The sequence below is a fragment of the Aquarana catesbeiana genome, linkage group LG12 (genome assembly GCF_042186555.1).
Source record: "Aquarana catesbeiana isolate 2022-GZ linkage group LG12, ASM4218655v1, whole genome shotgun sequence".
NCBI classification, from domain to species: Eukaryota; Metazoa; Chordata; class Amphibia; order Anura; family Ranidae; genus Aquarana; species Aquarana catesbeiana.
Genome location: NC_133335.1, coordinates 84,293,644 through 84,314,676, shown reverse-complemented (window position 1 = coordinate 84,314,676; position 21,033 = coordinate 84,293,644). Strand labels below are relative to the sequence as shown.

Genomic DNA, 21,033 nt, shown 5'->3' with positions numbered 1-21,033 from the left:
AATTTGTAACTTCGATATAGCGCGGTATAATAAATATAACATAATAAATATAATACATAAGACTATGCCCTGTTGCTGGTAGTGTCCATTGTGAGGATTGACAAAAGATTTTTGCTGCCTCTTACTTATTGTGGCCCATATTTCAACTTGTGACTGCCAAGTAAGGGCAAATGGAACCCTTAAGATGGCTGCGGCGGGTGCGCGCATGAGCTTTATGGTGCGATGTGCGGATTGCGGCCTGCAGGCATTGGGGGCTTAACCTGGCTGCCTGGGTGGTGGTGGACACTCCTGGGATAGAGAGCATCTATCCTTGTGCCCATCGAGACCTGAACAGCATGCCTTTTCTCAGAACTATCAAGTATGGGCAAAAGGACTTTCCAAGATGGACGCGGTGGTCTTGCGCATGCGCAATAGGGCGCCCTAAATGGCCTGATCACACTAATGTCAAATGAAACCTCTGATTGTCTCAATCAGAAATGATATCAAACATTGCTGGGGGCATGATAGTATATAAGAGCATTTCCAACACACTACATTGCTGTGGCCACCCACACTGCTACTATTGAGGCTCTTAACCTGTCTAAAATGAATTGGCTTCCTTCTCTTTCCCATTCTCTTTCCCATTTCAGCAGGGAAGTTTATTGCCTTCTGTGGGTGTGTAACCTGTCACAATTCTTTTGGCTTTTTTCTTAGGGGTTTAGCCCTTGTGATAGATTGAAACAATTTTTTCAATCTTCACTGGTTAAAGAGGTGTCGTGCTGAAACTGAAGCCAAGGAACAGTGATAAACTGAAAGAGGGAAGTGCTCAGGTAAGAGCTATAGGATAGCGGATTATAATCAAAGTAAAACAAGTATTTGTTTAATTAGCAAAAACCTGATTCTTATTTAATTAAATTCTAGATGGCATAATTACCTTGTAAATTTGCTGGCATTAGAGGAGGTTTATATACGGAAAAGCATTGAAACATTGATCGATCATTTCATTAAAATTCCTTGAAACACTAGGTTAGGCTCACTTCTTTCTATCACACTTTTGTACCTTGACCATTGGGTTGTTATGGCCTAAATTTTATAAATTATTTTATAATATTTATGTAATTAAATTTTAATATTCTATATATTTTTTTGTAAATTTTGCTTTTTGGTATACATTGGGTATTGGGTATACATTGTTTACTCTAAATGATTCATTGCTACTTTGTATATCCTAATGTCATTTTCCTCGAACACAAAAAGGGATGGCGCTAATGTCTCACTATAGCAGGTACAATAACTATGGGGAGGTATCCACTTATAAGCCTTTTGACCACAGATAAGGTAGTAAGGGTCTATTAGTACATATGGTGTAAAAAGTCTATGACCAGGGTAGCGTACATACTCATTGGTCTGATAATTGTAACATTTGGCTATAGAAATGTCTCCCACCCTAGGATATTGCCACATTCCACCATGGATTAGATAAAACAGATTCTGATTGAACAGGGGAAAATGATCCACTTCAGGTTGATTATAACCCCATAAGGATGCAATAGGAGATATACGGACAACCTGAGATCTATAATTTTTGGGTGTATGTGTTATTCCCGTGCAGTCCCTGGAGGCTAAAAACCATTCTAATGCCTTAATGAATTTACCATCTCTAAACACAATGTAATCTGGGTTTGTTGTATTTTCTATTCTGATTCCACATTGTATACCTCTTGCCTATGCTGAGCAAGGGGATATTCCCAAAGGCCTTTGGTTATATTTAAAATAAGGTGATTTTTTTCAGAAAAGTAAAACATTTGTGGCATTTCTAGACATACTGGTATGTGGGCAGCTTTGTATTGTTTAAAATCAGAGTGAAGGTAAATGGGTTTAACGTCCGGGGCCTGGCTAAGGCCAATGCTTGGCCCATAAGGATACAGATTTCCAGGTGGTTAAATTAATGGGAATTGGTACTAGGTGTATACCATTTGAATTGTCTGGCCTATGTGAACAGATCCAGCAATTACTCAAGTTACCCCTTATGCCTGCCATGTGTAATTTGTACAGCTGGTTTTCTTTTATGGTCTTGACTGTTAAGATCAAGTAAAGGCATAGTAATATTTTACTCATCATTTAACATTGGCTGTACTTTCTTGCAATGGCTGGCATGAATCCACGTCTGCTTTCCTCTCAACTTTACAGCTGTGGCAGTTGTCAAGAGTACTTGGTAGGGTCCTTCAAATTTTGATCCCAAGGGCATCTTCATGTCTTCTTTCACTAGGACCCAATCACCTGGCTGTAAACCATGTGTTCCAGTTACTTGATATGGCTCTGGAACTGAATCAAAAACAAGCTTGTGCGTAACATGTAATTGCTTTACACAAACAACTAACTAAGAAACAAGATCATTATACATTACAGCAGTGTGGTGTGGAAAATACAACCCTGTCTTAGGTGGGCCCCCAAACAAAATTTCATAAGGGCTCAAGCAGTGCTGTGTCTTGGCCTAGGCCGACACTCTGCGGGGGGGGCGGCAGACCAGCCGCCCCCCCTGCACAAAAACTTCCCCCGTCCTGTCCTCCCGAGTCCCAGTTCCGCAGCCTCCTCCCGCTTAGATGCAGCCTCCTGTGTGCACACACGTGGTGTCGGCGGCCGAATCCGCCGCCCACAGCCACTGAAGTGCCTGACCAGATCAATCTGCAGCCTTGTGTGCTCTGTGCTGCGCCGGGGTCTGGGAGCCTGGACGTGTCTTCAGACTTCAGGAAATCCCGCCCACTGCTTCACCATGCAGCGTGACATGCAGCCCAGAATCAGGTAGGAGAGTGGGGAAGAGTGTATGGCAGCAAAGGAATGAGTGGAAGGCTGTGCATTCTCCTCATGCTGTGTTTGGAGGTCTGGTGGCAGCCCGTTTTGCTGGGGCTTGTAGTGCACTCTGTGGGGGGGCTGAGATATGGCAGCCTCCTATGCTGGGACTTGTAGTGCACTCTGGGGGGGGCTGAGATATGGCAGCCTCCTATGCTGGGGCTTGTAGTGCACTCTGTGGGGGGGGCTGAGATATGGCAGCCTCCTATGCTGGGACTTGTAGTGCACTCTGTGGGGGGCTGAGATATGGCAGCCTCCTATGCTGGAACTTGTAGTGCCCTCTGCGGGGGCTGAGATATGGCAGCCTCCTATGCTGGGACTTGTACTGCACTCTGTGGGGGGCTGAGATATGGCAGCCTCCTATGCTGGGGCTTGTAGTGCACTCTGTGGGGGGGGCTGAGATATGGCAGCCTCCTATGCTGGGACTTGTAGTGCACTCTGTGGGGGGGCTGAGATATGGCAGCCTCCTATGCTGGGACTTGTAGTGCACTCTGTGGGGGCTGAGATATGGCAGCCTCCTGTGCTGGGACTTGTAGTGCACTCTGGGGGGCTGAGATATGGCAGCCTCCTATGCTGGAACTTGTAGTGCACTCTGTGGGGGGCTGAGATATGGCAGCCTCCTATGCTGGGGCTTGAAGTGCACTCTGTGGGGGGCTGAGATATGGCAGCCTCCTATGCTGGGACTTGTAGTGCCTTAGACTGTGGGGGGACTGAGGAATCCTCAGTCCCCCACAGAGGGCACTACAAGTCTCAGCAGAGTGGGCTTCCATTCTTCAGTCCCCTGTAGTCTAGGGCACTACAAGTCCCAGCATAGGAGGCTGCCATATCTCAGCCCCCCACAGAGGGCATTACAAGCCCCAGCATAGGAGGCTGCTCTTACAGAACAGAAGGAGCTGGGGGGGGTGTACTGGGAGGGGAGAGAAGGAGGCACAGGTTTGAGATGAGGGTTTTTTTTTCTGAAAGTGAGGATTTATGCTGGGAGGAGGAGATGGGGAGAATTTGTGATGGTGGGGGGATTTATGCTGGGAGGGGGAGGTAGGGGCGATTTATGCTGGGAGGGGGAGATGGGGGAGGATTTGTGATGAGGGAGAATTTATGCTCGGAGGGGGAGGTAGGGGCGATTTATGCTGGGAGGGGGAGGTAGGGGTGATTTATGCTGGGAGGGGGAGATGGGGGAGGATTTGTGATGGTGGGGGGATTTATGCTGGGAGGGGGAGATGGGGGAGGATTTGTGATGAGAGGGGAATTTATGCTGCGAGGGGAAGACGGGGAGGATTTGTGATGAGAGGGAGAATTTATGCTCGGAGGGGGAGGTAGGGGCGATTTATGCTGGGAGGGGGATATGGGGGACGTAGGGGGGATTTATGCTGGGAGGGGGAGATGGGGAGGATTTGTGATGAGAGGGAGAATTTATGCTGGGAAGGGGAGGTGGGGGAGGATTTGTGATGAGAGATGGAATTTATGCTGGGAGGGGGAGATGGGGGAGGATTTGTGATGAGAGGGGGGATTTATGCTGGGAGGGGGAGATGGGGGAGGATTTATGCTGGGAGGGGGAGATGGGGGAATATTTATGCTGGGAGGGGGAGATGGGGTGGATTTATGCTGGGAGAGAGAGATGGGGGAGGATTTGTGCTAAGAGGGGGGATTTGTGCTGGGAAAGGGGAGATTGAGGCAAGGGTTTGTGCTGAGAAGGGGGATTTGTACTGGAAGGGGTTATATGAGGGTGAGGATTTGTGCTGAAAGGGGGTATTTTTGCTGCTAGGGAGAGATGGAGGGTCGGGGGTCTGGAAGGGGTGTGGTCTACAGATGGTAGGGTGGGTCTTAAATAGGAAGGGGTGTGGCTTCGACAGGAAGGGTGGGTCGTATTTAAATTAGGGGGTGCATGAATTTAGTCAGGCCTAGGGCAGCACAAAACCTAAATACACCACTGGGCTCAAGTTCTCTGACTTACAAGTAGGGGTAGTCCTGATGTAAAGAACCAGAGGCAACAGTTCTGGGCACTGTTTCTTTTGCTGACCCTTCCTCCCATTCCTGAATAAGTTTAGCTAGCCTGTTTTTAATAACCCCATTGTATCTATCTACCTTTCCTGAACTTTGAGGATGATATTGGGTGTGGAAGGCCTGCTCAATTCCCAAGTCCTTGCATATTATTTGCATGATCTGTCCAGTGAAATGTGTTCCTCAGTCGCTCTTCAAAAATACAATACTGCACACATTTAATACCCTTATCCAACTCTGTCAATCTGCCATGAAAATTAACATAAACAGAGACCTAACTTGAGACATCGTAAACTCCTTCAGTTGGAATTGGATCTGCTCTATTTTTAGTGCAGCCTATAATAGCTTTGGTGTAATTTCTTAACCACTTCAGCCCCGGAAGGATTTACCCCCTTCCTGACCAGAGCACTTTTTACAATTTGGCACTGCGTCGCTTTAACTGCTAATTGCGCGGTCATGCAATGCTGTACCCAAACGAAATTTGCATCCTTTTCTTCCCACAAATGGAGCTTTCTTTTGATGGTATATGATCACCTCTGCCGTTTTTATTTTTTGCGCTATACACGGAAAAATACCGAAAATTTTGAAAAAAATTGATATTTTCTACTTTTTGTTCTAAAAAAAATCCAATAAACTCAATTTTAGTCATACATTTAGGCCAAAATGTATTCGGCCACATGTCTTTGGTAAAAAAAATGTCAATAAGTGTATATTTATTGGTTTGCGCAAAAGTTATAGCGCCTACAAACTAGGGTACATTTTCTGGAATTTACACAGCCTTTAATTTATGACTTCCTATGTCGTTTCTTGAGGTGCTAAAATGGCAGGGCAGTACAAAACCCCCACAAATGACCCCATTTTGGAAAGTAGACACCCCAAGGAAATTGCTGAGAGGCATGTTGAGCCCATTGAATATTAATTTTTTTTTGTCCCAAGTGATTGAATAATGACAAAAAAAAAAAAAAAAAATTACAAAAAGTTGTCACTAAATGATATATTGCTCACACAGGCCATGGCCATATGTGGAATTGCACCCCAAAATACATTTAGCTGCTTCTCCTGAGTATGGGGATACCACATGTGTGGGACTTTTTGGGAGCCTAGCCGCGTACGGGGCCCCGAAAACCAATCACTGCCTTTAGGATTTCTAAGGGCGTACATTTTTGATTTTACTCCTCACTACCTATCACAGTTTTGAATGCCATAAAATGCCCAGATGGCATAAACCCCCCCCAAATGACCCCATTTTGGAAAGTAGACACCCCAAGCTATTTGCTTTGAGGCATGTTGAGTCCATGGAATGTTTTATATTTTGACACAAGTTGCGGGAAAGTGACAAATTTTTTTTTTTTTTTTTTTTTTTGCACAAAGTTGTCACTAAATGATATATTGCTCACACAGGCCATGGGCATATGTGGAATTGCACCCCAAAATACATTTAGCTGCTTCTCCTGAGTATGGGGATACCACATGTGTGGGACTTTTTAGGAGCCTAGCCGCGTACGGGGCCCCGAAAACCAATCACCGCCTTCAGGATTTCTAAGGGCGTGAATTTTTGATTTCACTCTTCACTGCCTATCACAGTTTCGGAGGCCATGGAATGCCCAGGTGGCACAAACCCCCCCCAAATGACCCCATTTTGGAAAGTAGACACCCCAAGCTATTTGCTGAGAGGCATGGTGAGTATTTTGCAGCTCTCATTTGTTTTTGAAAATAAAGAAAGACAAGAAAAAAAAAATTTTTTTCTCTTTTTTCAATTTTCAAAACTTTGTGACAAAAAGTGAGGTCTGCAAAATACTCACTATACCTCTCAGCAAATAGCTTGGGATGTCTACTTTCCAAAATGGGGTCATTTGGGGGGGGTTTGTGCCACCTGGGCATTCCATGGCCTCCGAAACTGTGATAGGCAGTGAAGAGTGAAATCAAAAATTTACGCCCTTAGAAAGCCTGAAGGCGGTGCTTGGTTTTCGGGGTCCCGTGCGCGGCTAGGCTCCCAAAAAGTCCCACATATGTGGTATCCCCGTACTCAGGAGAAGCAGCAGAATGTATTTTGGGGTGTAATTTCACATATTCCCATGGCATATTTGAGCAATATATCATTTAGTGACAACTTTGTGCAAAAAAAAAAAAAAAATTGTCTCTTTCCCGCAACTTGTGTCACAATATAAAATATTCCATGGACTCGACATGCCTCTCAGCAAATAGCTTGGGGTGTCTACTTTCCAAAATGGGGTCATTTGGGGGGGTTTTGAACTGTCCTGGCATTTTATGCACAACATTTAGAAGCTTATGTCACACATCACCCACTCTTCTAACCACTTGAATACAAAGCCCTTTCTGACACTTTTTGATTACATGAAAAAATAATTTTTTTTTGCAAGAAAATTACTTTGAACCCCCACACATTATATATTTTTTAAAGCAAATGCCCTGCAGATTAAAATGGTGGGTGTTTCATTTTTTTTTTCACAGAGTATTTGCGCAGCGATTTTTCAAACGCATTTTTGGGGGAAAAAACACACTTTTTTAAATTTTAATGCACTAAAACACACTATATTGCCCAAATGTTTGATGAAATAAAAAAGATGATCTTAGGCCGAGTACATGGATACCAAACATGACATGCTTTAAAATTGCGCACAAACGTGCAGTGGCGACAAACTAAATACATTTTTAAAAGCCTTTAAAAGCCTTTACAGGTTACCACTTTAGATTTACAGAGGAGGTCTACTGCTAAAATTACTGCCCTCGATCTGACCTTTGCGGTGATACCTCACATGCATGGTGCAATTGCTGTTTACATTTGACGCCAGACCGACGCTTGCGTTCGCCTTAGCACGAGAGCAGGGGGGACAGGGGTGCTTTTTTTTTTTTTTTTTCTTTATTATTTTTTTGCTTTTTTATCTTATTTTTAAACTGTTCCTTTCATATTTTTTTTTTTAAATCATTTTTATTGTTATCTCAGGGAATGTAAATATCCCCTATCATAGCAATAGGTGGTGACAGGTACTCTTTTTTGAAAAAATTGGGGTCTATTAGACCCTAGATTTCTCCTCTGCCCTCAAAGCATCTGACCACACCAAGATCGGTGTGATAAAATGCTTTCCCAATTTCCCAATGGCGCTGTTTACATCCGGCAAAATCTAAGTCATAAAATGCTCGTAGCTTCCGGTTTCTTAGGCCATAGAGATGTTTGGAGCCACTCTGGTCTCTGATCAGCTCTATGGTCAGCTGGCTGAATCACCGGCTGCATTCTCAGGTTCCCTGTTGAGACAGGAGAGCCAGAGAAAAACACGGAAGACGGGGGGGGGGGCATTCCCTCCCACTGCTTGTAAAAGCAGTCTAGAGGCTAATTAGCCGCTAGGATTGCTTTTACATGAAAGCCGACCGCTGGCTGAAAAGAATGATACCAAGATGATACCAAGATGATACCTAAACCTGCAGGCATCATTCTGGTATAACCACTCAAAGTCGTGAATGGCGTACCTGAAGACAAAAAAATGGTTAACAATAAAGCACAGTAAACGGTAAAGTATAAAAAATTGCAGACCTGAAAAACAAACATGATAAAACATAATAACAATAAAACATTGCAGAATAGAATACAGTAAAAAAGAGCAGAACAATAGAGAGAGAATAGAGAGAGAGAGAACAATAAAACGACAACTATTTTTTTTTATTTTATATTTTTGTATGTGTTTTTTTTTTTTTGTTTTTTTTTTTTTTTTACACTTTTTTTTGTAACTAACTTTTATAACTGTAACCGGTTCCAGGTTCGGGTCTCTCAAAATGTGATGGCATCTTGGGAGACCCTGTGAAAGTGTGTCTAGTCTGTGCAGTGCTGTACCCTACGCTAATACTCAACTAGTGAATGGTAGCGTTCAAAACATTCACCAATGCAAAGACCAGGATTGTCAGGACAGGAGGGACAATAATAGCGGGTGTCACGCCTATATCCGCGCTTGCTGCAGACACAACATCTTTTTTGGGGGGGTTCGTTGGGTAGGGGTACTCGGGAGGACATAAAGAAAATGCCTCTCATGCACCTGACTGCATTTGGTTGGGGATGTGAATGGGGGAAGTACGGGCGCTGCAGAAGTGGTCGGTTCCCAATTAGGATTGGCGAATGCAGCAGGAAGGGCATTATGGGCACGACGGGCCTGTGTTTGTCTTTTTGGTGGCAGCGGGACACTACTTGTGCTTGCCACCTCACCAGCTTGAACTGCACTTATGGGACTCGCCACGTCACCAAGTGTTACTGCAGTGCTGGTTTGACTACGACCGGGGTGTACTAGGCCGCTGGTGCTTGCCAGTTCACCAAAACGCTACCAAAAAAACTGTTAGCGATCGCAGGGATCAGGCCTGACTCTGCGAACGCTGCAGTTATGTGTTTAGTGTTTTGTAAGTGACAGTGATCGATCGATACTGCACTTGGGTGGGCTGGGCTGGGCGGAGGGGCAAAACGCAGGTGCTAGCAGGTATCTGGGCTGATCCCGCTAACACTGCGTTTTTGGGAACCCTAAACTGCTGGGGACGCTAGTATAGATCTGATCGGATCAGATATTGATGCGTTCAGATACTATACCACTAAGGAAGGTGTACGGTGCGTGCGTGGGTGTTAGCGCGACTGGCACTAACCTGACGCTGCCTGGGGCTGGTGCTTGCCAGTTCACCAAAACGCTACCAAAAGAACTGTTAGCGATCGCAGGGATCAGGCCTGACTCTGCGAACGCTGCAGTTATGCATTTAGCGTTTTGTAAGTGACAGTGATCGATCGATACTGCACTTGGGTGGGCTGGGCCGGGCGGAGGGGCAAAACGCAGGTGCTAGCGGGTATCTGGGCTGATCCCGCTAACACTGCGTTTTTGGGAACCCTAAACTGCTGGGGACGCTAGTATAGATCTGATCGGATCAGATATTGATGCGTTCAGATAGTATACCACTAAGGGAGGCGTATGCTGCGTGCGTGGGTGTTAGCGGTACTGGCGCTAATCTGACTCTGCCTGTTGCGACGCATATCACCGCCGGGCGATCAGGGGGCTAAACCTTTATTCGGTAATAAACGGCGGGTGCCCTGACACTATAAAAAATAAACGAACTAACCAGCGTCACCCGTAACGGTTATACGGTGATCAGTGGTGAAAGGGTTAACTAGGGGGCAATCAAGGGGTTAAAACATTTATTCGGTAGTATATGGGGGTCCCTGTCGCTATAAAATGCTGACGGCGAACCTAAATATTTACGTTCCTAACTAGCGTCACCAGTGACACTAATACAGCGATCAGAAAAATGATCGCTTAGCGACACTGGTGACAGGGGGTGATCAAGGGGTTAAAACTTTATTAGGGGGGGGTTAGGGGGGTACCCTAGACCTAAAGGGGGGTAACACTCACTGTCCTACCACAGTAACTGTCACTAACTGACACCATGCAGTAATCAGAAAAAAAAAAAAATACTGCTTGGTGTCAGTGTTACAGGGAGGGGTGATTGGGGGGGATCGGGGGGCGATCGGGGGGGGATCGGGGGTGTTTTGTGTGCCTGGCATGTTCTACTGTGTGTGTGTGTGTGTGTGTTGGTGCACTTACATGTCTTCTCTCCTCGGCGCTAGAACGGAAACTGCCGAGCCGAGGAGAGATGACATCACATCCTCTGCCTCTGTGTACTATACACAGGCAGGGGATGTTCCTCATTGGCTGGGAGCGATCGCGAGGGGGGGGCCACGATCGGATGGTCTCCCCCTCGTCTCTCATCGCTCCTAGCCAAATGCCGACCGCCGCTGGCACCGGGGGGGGTCCGATCGGACCCCCCGCCCGCGGGAAGGCAATCACGTATGGGTACGTGATTTTGCCTGCCCGTGCCATTCTGCTCACGTATATATGCGTGAGGCGGTCGGCAAGTGGTTAACCACTGTCCATATCTGTCTGTCATTTCTGTCAGAGGACTTAATTTACTTATGCCATTTTTCTCTGCATCAAGAGGTCCATGGGAGAACCGTGCTCCCATTCTTAGAGTCCTCACTTTGAGTCTCTAAAATTTTGTGGGTTGTCACCCAAAAATGTATATTTTTTTTTTCTCCAGGCTACACACAGTAGCCGTCAAATGGCACTTATTACACTTGGCCACACAGGCCTGTAATGTAGCCACACACAGGCTATTATATCACTACAGTCCTCTGGACAAACCTTCTCACAAGGCTCATAAATCTATCGACACCCCAAGCATAGAAACAAAACATCAACAAACCACCAACAATGATTATTATCGACACTATTATTTCTGCAACAAGTGAAGTAGAGGAGTTATTTGGGTCAAACTGTGTAGCATTAACATTACATTAACATTACTCTGGTTTGCATTCATTTTATACCTCACCACCTCATCTAAAGAAAAAAACAAACACATCAGATGTTAGCCAATAGACTTCAGACACCAACTAGTACTTGCCATGGTAGGCAGAATAAGTAAGAATAAAAGTTTCTTACCGTGGCCACTCTGGTTCTGCCCACCATGGGTTTTGCGTCTCTTTGCTGGGAAGTCCACCGGAACTTAATCCGAGTCACGGCACCAGCTGTTAAATCCGATTTGGGAATCTTCAAATCAAGACCTTTTCATGAGACAGTGAGTCCAAATCTTAAAAAAATTAGGTGCTTTTAATTCATACACTGCAGTGGAGAAATACAACACAGTTCTCAACCTCTATAAGTGAGTAAAAGTGAAAGTGTTTCTGAGCTTTCATCTACAGGTTATGCAATTTTATATGTATGAATATGCATAAAATATGGGTGTGTGTTAAGTGTATTGTTAAGTGTATTCTAGGCGTGATATAGGTGTGATCGTATAGTTTAGTCCAATCAATGTCCATGCCTTCTTAGTAGCAAGGGAGCACTTAAATGGGTGTATACATCATGTGACTCACAAAAAAAGACATTTCAGAAGTATTTGGTCGGTTCAGACTGGTTTTGATAAGGAAATCATTTTGAGCAGCTTTTTGGGTTCTTATAAGTAGTTTGTGTCGTCACTAGGGATGAGCCAAACACCCCCCTGTTCGGTTTGCACCAGAACATGCAAACAGGCAAAAAATTTGTTTGAACACGTGAACACCGTTAAAGTCTATGGGACACGAACATGAATAATCAAAAGTGCTAATTTTAAAGGCTTATATGCAAGTTATTGTCATAAAAAGTGTTTGGGGACCTGGGTCCTGCCCCAGGGGACATGAATCAATGCAAAAAAAATTTTAAAAACGGTCGTTTTTTCGGGAGCAGTGATTTTAATAATGCTTAAAGTGAAACAATAAAAGTGTAATATCTCTTTAAATTTCATACCTGGGGGGTGTTTATAGTATGCCTGTAAAGGGGCGCATGTTTCCTGTGTTTAGAACAGTCTGACAGCAAAATGACATTTCAAAGGAAAAAAAGTCATTTAAACTACTCGCGGCTATTAATCCATTGCCGGTCCGACAATACACATAGAAGTTCATTGATAAAAATGGCATGTGAATTCCCCACAGGGGAACCGTGAACCAAAATTTTTTTTAAAAATGACATGGGGGGTCCCCCTAAATTCCATACCAGGCCCTTCAGGTCTGGTATGGATATTAAGGGGAACCCTGGCCAAATTTTTTTTTAAAAAATGACGTGGGGGGTCCCCCTAAATTCCATACAAGGCCCTTCAGGTCTGGTATGGATATTAAGGGGAACCCCGGCCAAAATTAAAAAAAAAAAATGACATGGGGGGTTTTTATTTAAAAATGTCTGTCCACCAACGTTTACCATCCAACCTGACAGAACTGGAGAGGATCTGCAAGGAGGAATGGCAGAGGATCCCCAAATCCAGGTGTGAAAAACTTGTTGCATATTTCCCAAAAAGACTCATGGCTGTATTAGATCAAAAGGGTGCTTCTACTAAATACTGAGCAAAGGGTCTGAAGACCATGTGATATTTCAGTTTTTCTTTTTTAATAAATCTGCAAAAATGTCAACAATTCTGTGTTTTTCTGTCAATATGGGGTGTGTGTGTAATGAGGAAAAAAATGAACTTAAATGATTTTAGCAAATGGCTGCAATATAACAAAGAGTGAAAAATTTAAGGGGGTCTGAATACTTTCCGTCCCCACTGTATGTGTCTTTAACTGTATCTGGCATCCATTTATGATGCCATTGTTTACTACTGTGATTGCTGTGATTGGCCACAACCTGGTACCTCAATTGGTGATCTGCTATGTCCAGTAGAGAGTATTTCACCACGTGTGCTTTACTCGAGGAGCAGTGGGTTTTAGTTAAAGGACAACTTCACTAAAAGTCAAGTTTTCCATTATGTCTGATTTTTAATTGCTAGCTGTCATTTCCAGCTCAGTGCTGTGGAAAATAATGAAACCAACGACAGTCAGGCAACAAGCATTTCCAGAGCAGGGTCTGACATAACAGCTGTAGTAAGTTAGGTAGAACAGGTTTCCTCTAGTACCGACTTAGGCTGGCCAAGGTTACTAGTAGTTTTTCAAATGAATACATTCATATTAACATTCATACAAACATTTGTATAAACATTTTCAGTACATTTGATGCATGTAGTTTAAAAGTATTTCAAATTTTTGTTTGCTTTTAGCATCCAATTTGAAGTTTAAATGGATTTTCTTGAACACCAAAACACACTATTAAAAATCCTTTTGTACTGTGATTGTAGGGGGTAATTATTGGTGCCCTGCGACGTACATGGTCCTACTCTTTTACTAACCTGGAAAATAGGAGCAAGACTCACGAAACCTCTCGACAGTTCTAGTGCAGCCTAGGAGTAGGTTGCCCTTTTGTTCCAACTGGGGTCATGGTTAGAAACAGTCCTAATGTCAAGATCATTGTACTCTCTTTACTGTTCATGTATGATCTCGAGATGTTGTATTTCGTTTGTCTTGTGTCCATTCTTTAAATAAAAAATTTGAAGAAAAAAAATCCTTTTGTTCAAGAAAATTTTTCCATCTGGCTCCTTTGAATTTTTTTATGACTGCAGTCGAAAACGAACATTGATTTGAACCCACAAATGATTAGTAAATCGAACAAAGGTTCTCAAAACAGAACATTTCAAACTAAATTCTGCTAGTGTATGGCCAGCTTTATTTTTGCATTTATTTCAAGTATTAGGTGATTGAATTGCTTTTGTCATAACTGAATTTTTTACAATGTAAAAAATTCTAATTAAAACAATTGTGCTACTATAGCACTGATGTGATATTAGACATAACAGCAATTAGTATTATACTACCACAGTACAGTATATAAAAAGCCCCAGTCCTTCTGAAACACCTAAATATGTTAAACCAGTTGCCAACCGGGTCATAGCCGAATGACGACAACAGCAAGGTCAGATAACTCTGGAAGGGCATACTATGACGTCCTCCCAGAATTATGCTCCCACGATTGACATCTGCCCTTTACAACGTGATCGCCCATCCAATGGCGGAGTGATCAGTTGTAAACAGACCGGAGCATGTCCAGTCCAGCTCCACCCCTCTCCTCACACCGACTGGTACAGTGTGTGAAGAGAGGAAGGAGCCGGGTGCAGCAGCGATGTGGGCTGGATCTGAAGTGCCCACAGCGCTGATCACTGTCCATCCATGCTCCATCCATGCTCCAGCCATGATCATCCATGCTCCAGTCATGATCATTCATGGTCCAGCCATAATCATCCATGCTCCAGCCATGATCATTCATGCTCCAGCCATGCCCAGCCATGATCATTCATGCTCCAGCCATGATCATCCATGCTCCAGCCATGATCATCCATGCTCCAGCCATAATCATCCATGCTCCAACCATGATCATTCATGCTCCAGCCATGATCATCCATGCGCAAGCCATGATCACTCATGGTCCAGCCATAATTATCCATGCTCCAGCCATGATCATTCATGCTCCAGCCATGCCCAGCCATGATCATTCATGCTCCAGCCATGCTCATCCATGCCCAGCCATGCTCATCCATGCCCAGCCATGCCCATCCATGCTCATCCATGCCCAGCCATGCTCATTCATACCCAGTCATGCTCATCCATGTTCATCCTTTGCTTAGCCATCCCCTATCATGCCCAGTCATGCTTATCCGTGCCCTTCCATGGCTCATCCGTGCTCATCCATGGCTCATCCATGCTCATCTGTGCTACATCCATGCCACATCAGTACTCATCCATGCCAAATCAGTACTCATCCGTGCCACATTCATGCCACATCAGTACTCATCATGCCACATCAGTGCTCATCCATACCACATTCATGCCACATCAGTACTCATCCATGCCACATCTATGCCACATCAGTGCTCATACGTGCTACAGTCATGCCACATCAATACTCATAAATGCCACATCCATGCCACATCAGTACTCATCCGTGCCACATCCATGCCACATCAGTTCTCATCCGTGCCACATCAATGCCACTACAGTGCCCATCAGTGTCTCACAAAAGTGTAATAGGTAATCAAATTAGATGTGTAATTTTATGCTTCTAGTACACCTGTTGGTGCTCCCTGCATGTTGGGCCTCTGTATGTGGCCAGGCAGTGTAAAAGTCTCACACATGTGGTATCGCCATACTCAGGAGGAGTAGCAGAATATATTTTGGGGTTTAATTTTTGCTATGTACATGCTATGTGTTAGAAATATCTTAGAAATGGATAACTGTGTAAAAAAAATGCTTTTTCATTTTCTATGCACATTTTCCAAAAACTTGTGGAAAAAAATGACATGTTCAAAAGACTTATTATGCCTCATAGATTATACATGGGGGTGTTTGCTTTACAAAATGGGGTAATTTTTTGGGTGTTTCCATTGTCCTGGTGCTCCAGGGCATTCAAAAGTGTAAGAGGTAGTCAAGAAATTAAATGTGTAATTTATGTCCCTAGAACACCTGAAGGTGCTCCCTGCATGTTGGGCCTATGTATGTGGCCAGACTGTGTAAAAGTCTCACACATGTGGTATCACCATACTCAGGAGGAGTAGTAGAATGTATTTTATTGTGCAATTTGTGGTTTGCATATGATGTGTGTGAGAAATAACTTGTTATTATGCCAATCTTGTGAAAAAAAAAATCAAAAAAAAAATCTTCATTTTGCAAAGAATTGTGGGAAAAAATTACAACTTCAAAAAACTCACCATGCCTCATACTGAATACCTTGGAATTTGGGGGGTATTTTCTACTGTCCTGGCTTGTTAGAATCTCAAGAATTAGATAGTCCGTCAGTACTCTATAACTTTTACAAAGACCAAATAATGTATACTTATTTTGTTTTGTTTTTCCAAAGATATGTAGCAGTATAAATGTTGGACAAAATTTATGTAGACAAATTTAAAAAATGTATAACCGACACAAAGAAAAATGCATTTTTTTACAAAATTTTTGGTCTTTTTTCATTTATAGCGCAAAAAATAAAAAAACCCAGTGGTGATCAAATACCACCAAAAGACTGAGTAAGTGTCATTCAAAGTGTGAGAGCACTGAAAGCTGAAAATTGGTCTGGTGAGGAAGGGAGTGCCCAGTGGGCAAGTGGTTAAGGGACACCTAAGAAAGGGGTTTCCCATTGCTTCCTATCCCGACAGGAAATGAGGTGAAATCTTCTAACTAGGGAAACAGACCTCAAATAAAAACCTCTCAGAGGTTTTATTTCTTCCCTATGTTGTTCATAACTACAAAAAAGTAAAGTAATTTTGGAGTTGGGTTTAAAGTAATGATACAGAATAGTTTACAATATTCATATTTATTACTTATTTTTCTATTTTCTCAGAAGATGCAAAAACACCTCTTCATTACTTTTTCAGGAGCCCAGCTCTTCCTTCCTGCAGATGGCAGCCTCCGTGGAGCAACAGCTTACGGTCATTTTCAAGGTGCTTGAAGAATATGACCTGGGTCCATTCTCTGTGGTAACCAGTCATTACCCTGGACACCAAATTTTCCTGAAAACAGTGAGAACTCTGTGTGAGGCTATTCAGCCAGGTTGGGGACCCCAGGATGAGCTAATATTAGAACCAGGCACTGGTCCACATGGAACCCAACATGTTCTTAAACAAGTATCTGCTCCAGTGTTTCTACTGTTTTGCTCTAGAGAGGAAGCTGAGGAGTTATTTTTTGTGGCTGGTGAAGCTGGACTCCTTGGACCTGCCCATATATGGATTGTACCAAGCTTCACAATTGGTTCTCCAGAGCGGCCTGCTAATTTTTTCCCTGTTGGATTAGTCAGCGTTGTGACTGATGGCTGGAGGCGGAGCTTACAGCAAAAGGTTCAGGATGGCATAGCAGTAATTGCCACAGCAGCTAAGAACTATATTCAGAAACATGGTGAATTGCCCACTCCTGGAGGAACCTGCTTGGCTCCAATGCAAATCCAAGGAAATGACACCTTGTATAGGTACGTGTCAGGAAATTGTGTTCAGCACATTAAATGTGTCTTCATATTTTAGTATGTTATCTTTTCATAGTACAACCATCAGTGTACTTTAACATCTTTTAGAATATAAGGCGGGCCGTAGATGGTTTCGAATCCTGCTAAACTGGCCGAGATTCGAACAGTGTGTGGGCAGGCTGAATATGCCCAAATTGATCGATCAACTTGGGCACATCTAGCCTGCTGGATTCACTTGCGCTTATTGCTAGCAACTACCATAGCTGCTAGCGATAATCACTGTCTTCTAGCGGGGATGCCCCCCCCCCGTCCAAATTTCTGTCCTGCAACAAAAGATCTAAGTCAAGACCCTTTACTGTAAATACATTAGAATAATAAACTAAACTGAATCTGTATAAAGACTATAAAGATAGTAAACATAACATAGTTATTATTTTATTTTGCCACTAATTAACTTAATGCAGTTAAACTTGGTCATAATAAACTTGAGTTGAATGTCCCAATCCTCCATCTCTAAGAGACCATCTGCAGCAGACATTCCCCATAGTGACTGGTCAGGTTTGCTTCCTTCTCCTCTATTTTCTCTGTTATGGTCACATAAACATACGCTTTGGGGTAACCTGAATGTGCATGTGTAATTACAAAACACCGGTCATAAAAATCTTCCAGTGGTGGTATCATGACTTACAGCCCTTGTCTGATGGTTATGGCCATCCTAACTTTAAAAAATAATGATATAAATCTATTTAAATGTAATAAAGCAGGACTACTTAGCCCTACTAGGCATTATTAACTGAAAGCAGAACTATAGGCAAAAGTTTTTTTAATTTTGGATAGAGTAAGGGAGGGTTATAACCCCTGTAAGGCTTATTTTTGCCATTTTTGTCCCATTGGCAAGAGTAACCTTCCCTTCCTATTCCATAGTCAAACAGGAAGTGAGAGGAAATCTCTGCAAATTTAGAGACACTCTTGGCTATCCCCAGGTCTCCAGAACTAGTGTCCCCATCAGAATATTTCCCCTCTATTACTTTTCTTCGGACAAGCCAAAATATGGGATTTTCATTTACTTTTGCTGTCAAAGATAATGGTAAACAGGACAAATAGACAGGAGGAATCTCCTTAACGGGCACGGACAGCAATAGAAAACCGACAGTTATTCTAATCCATCTCCCCTCTATCCAAAGCAAAAAAAATAAAGTTTTGCCTTTAGGCTGGGCTCACACTGGTGTGAATTGGATGTGTGTTTCTCCGCATCCAATTCGCATGTCAGGAGACTGTGACCAGCTCTCAATGGAGCCGGTTCACACAGCTCCGGTGCGGCTTTGGAGAGAATTGCACAGAGGTCCTGTGCGTCTTCTGGTCTGTTTCAGGTCTGAATCCAACCAAATATTCGGGCCTGATTTGTCCCTGAAACGGAGAACAGGGAGGCACCGGACCCCTGCTGTGATCAGCTCTGCACATCAGTGTAAATCCAGCCTTAGTTATACTTAAAGACTTGTTCCTTGTAACCACTACTATGCTAAACCTGACAAACAACTTTGTAGGGAAAATTGTCACATCGAGGTCTTAACAAATTGCCCATGGAAAATTCTTTTGGCCCCTGTCTATTCACCATGCTTTATACTCCAGCAGCTCTAATGATTAGCATACATACAATTATGTATTTTATGCAAAATTCTTAATACTTTACTCTGGTACATCTTGTTAGAAATGTTTGTTTTAATATACTGTATTGCAAATAAGTAAATAACTGCTGCGCTTATAACCACACTTGAAATAAAATTATCAAATAAACAGCAGCTAGCACAATATTGAAGAAAATAACAATAAAAAGTTGTATAGGTGTAGCGCTTATAAAGTAAGTCCACAGGAAGCAAATCCAGAAACAATGTTCAACACACTTCACTAGATGGTTAACAGAAGGTGAACAGAAGAAGAAATCATCACCAGCACCCGATCACACAGCCGATTATCCTCATTACAAAGGCCACATAAGCATTTGAATAGTAAAGGAAGCCCTTCGAATTCCATACATCTGGGTCAGGGACAGCAAGCCGGAATATAGATACAACAACCCCCGTTTTCAGCTTTCCTTTTCAAAACGCTCCAGCCACGGTCACCACAAATTATTCCATCCCATGTGAATATAGAGAAATAGACCTCATAGTGCAGTATATCAAGCAGCGTTTAATAAAGGTAGAAAGGAGATGAACTTACATGCTCCAAAATAAAAACACATTTGTTTCTCAAAACATTCACCAGTCACCACCAGCAAGATGGCTGCCGCGTCCCAGCATACACCAGAATCATGTCGCCGACTCCTCCCTATGTCGTTTCGTCATAGAATTACGTGGTCAGGGGCGTGGCTAGATGGACACTCTAATGCCTTATATATGTGGGACAAGATATGCAAATGGCGGAAATAGACTACGATACCCTAGATTAAAAATAATAATAAAAAATACATGTCCATCTTGTGGTCAAAGGGGATAATACATTGTAATTACACAGATAACAAATCTAACTGAGACACTAATATTTATAAGCCATAATGATTCACAAACATTTACATAATTAAGACAAAATATAAAAAGTTTAAACTACATAATTTCAATTCCACAAAATACTAAAACAGACCCAAGCAAAGAGGCCGAAGGACACCTTTAATTATGCATTGCTGATAAATGCATTTACAACCCACTCAATATTCATACCATAGGGGCTATATGTCTTGGCCTTATAAATTCATTGGGATTCTAATTGAGAAATCATATGGCTTCCCATCCAATTCCCAGTAAACAATACCCAAAAACACCGTCCCCTTTAAATTCCCATTATGGTGGGTAGCATAATGGTGTGAGAGGCTGTGCATTTTTAATATTGGTCACAAGTTTCTTAAATCTTGTCTGGAGTTTACGGATGGTACGGCCTATATATTCGAGCCCACATAGACATTGTATAATATAAACTACATGTTTAGACGTACAGATTATAAAGGGTTTCATTGGAAAGTGTTCATGAGTGGAATTGAACACAAAGGAGTCTATTTTCCTATGTCTTTCTGCATTAATCTGGCAGATGGATCATTTCCTACTTGGAAAAAAAAAAAACTAATTATGAAAAAAAGGATAATCTATTGGGGGAATCTATTACATTTGGAGCGACCTGAAGTCTAAGCGGAAGAGCCCTCCTCCATCAAGGATATAAGTTCCTTCTTAAATTAATCCACCGGGCAGTCTATCCCCTTCGATTTCAGTGTTTAGGGATGTGGTTGCAAAGGACTTAAAGCAACTTCGGGTTAAGAGAAATAGGAGTGACTTTATGTTCAAGAAGGGTCTTGATCACTTGAGAGAACGTAAGGACATAGTGGTAAATCCTGCGGACAGGGGGGGGGGCATAGTGATTCTGGACTTTGGGGCCTACAAATCCGAGATGTCCAGATTAACGCAGAAAGATGTAGGAAAATAGACTCCTCTGTGTCCAATTCCACTCATGAACACTTTCCAATCAAACCCTTTATAACTTGTATGTCTGTTGTTTATATTATACAATGTCCATGTGGGCTCGAATATATAGGCCATACCATCCATAAACTCCAGACAAGATTTAAGGAACTATAAGTGACCAATATTAAAAACGGGTACCCAAAGCACAGCCTCTCGCATCATTATGCTACCCACCATAATGGGAATTTAAATGGGACTGGGTTTTTGGGTAATGATAAGTTCACTGGGAATTGGAGGGAAAGCCATATGACAAGAGGGGTTTCTCAATTAGAAACCCAATGGATTTATAAGGCCAAAACATATAGCCCCTATGG

The 21,033-nt window shown here is 42.9% G+C and overlaps 1 protein-coding gene across 1 annotated transcript in view; it reads left to right on the top strand.

Annotated features, from left to right (window-relative positions):
• Window positions 1-21,033, top strand: part of GRIN2C (glutamate ionotropic receptor NMDA type subunit 2C) — a 247,775-nt gene that overhangs the window by 64,587 nt on the left and 162,155 nt on the right. The window contains exon 2 of the mRNA XM_073608159.1: window positions 16,633-17,219. Within this exon, the coding sequence (XP_073464260.1) occupies window positions 16,633-17,219 (587 nt within the window). The remainder of the gene's footprint in view (window positions 1-16,632; window positions 17,220-21,033) is intronic.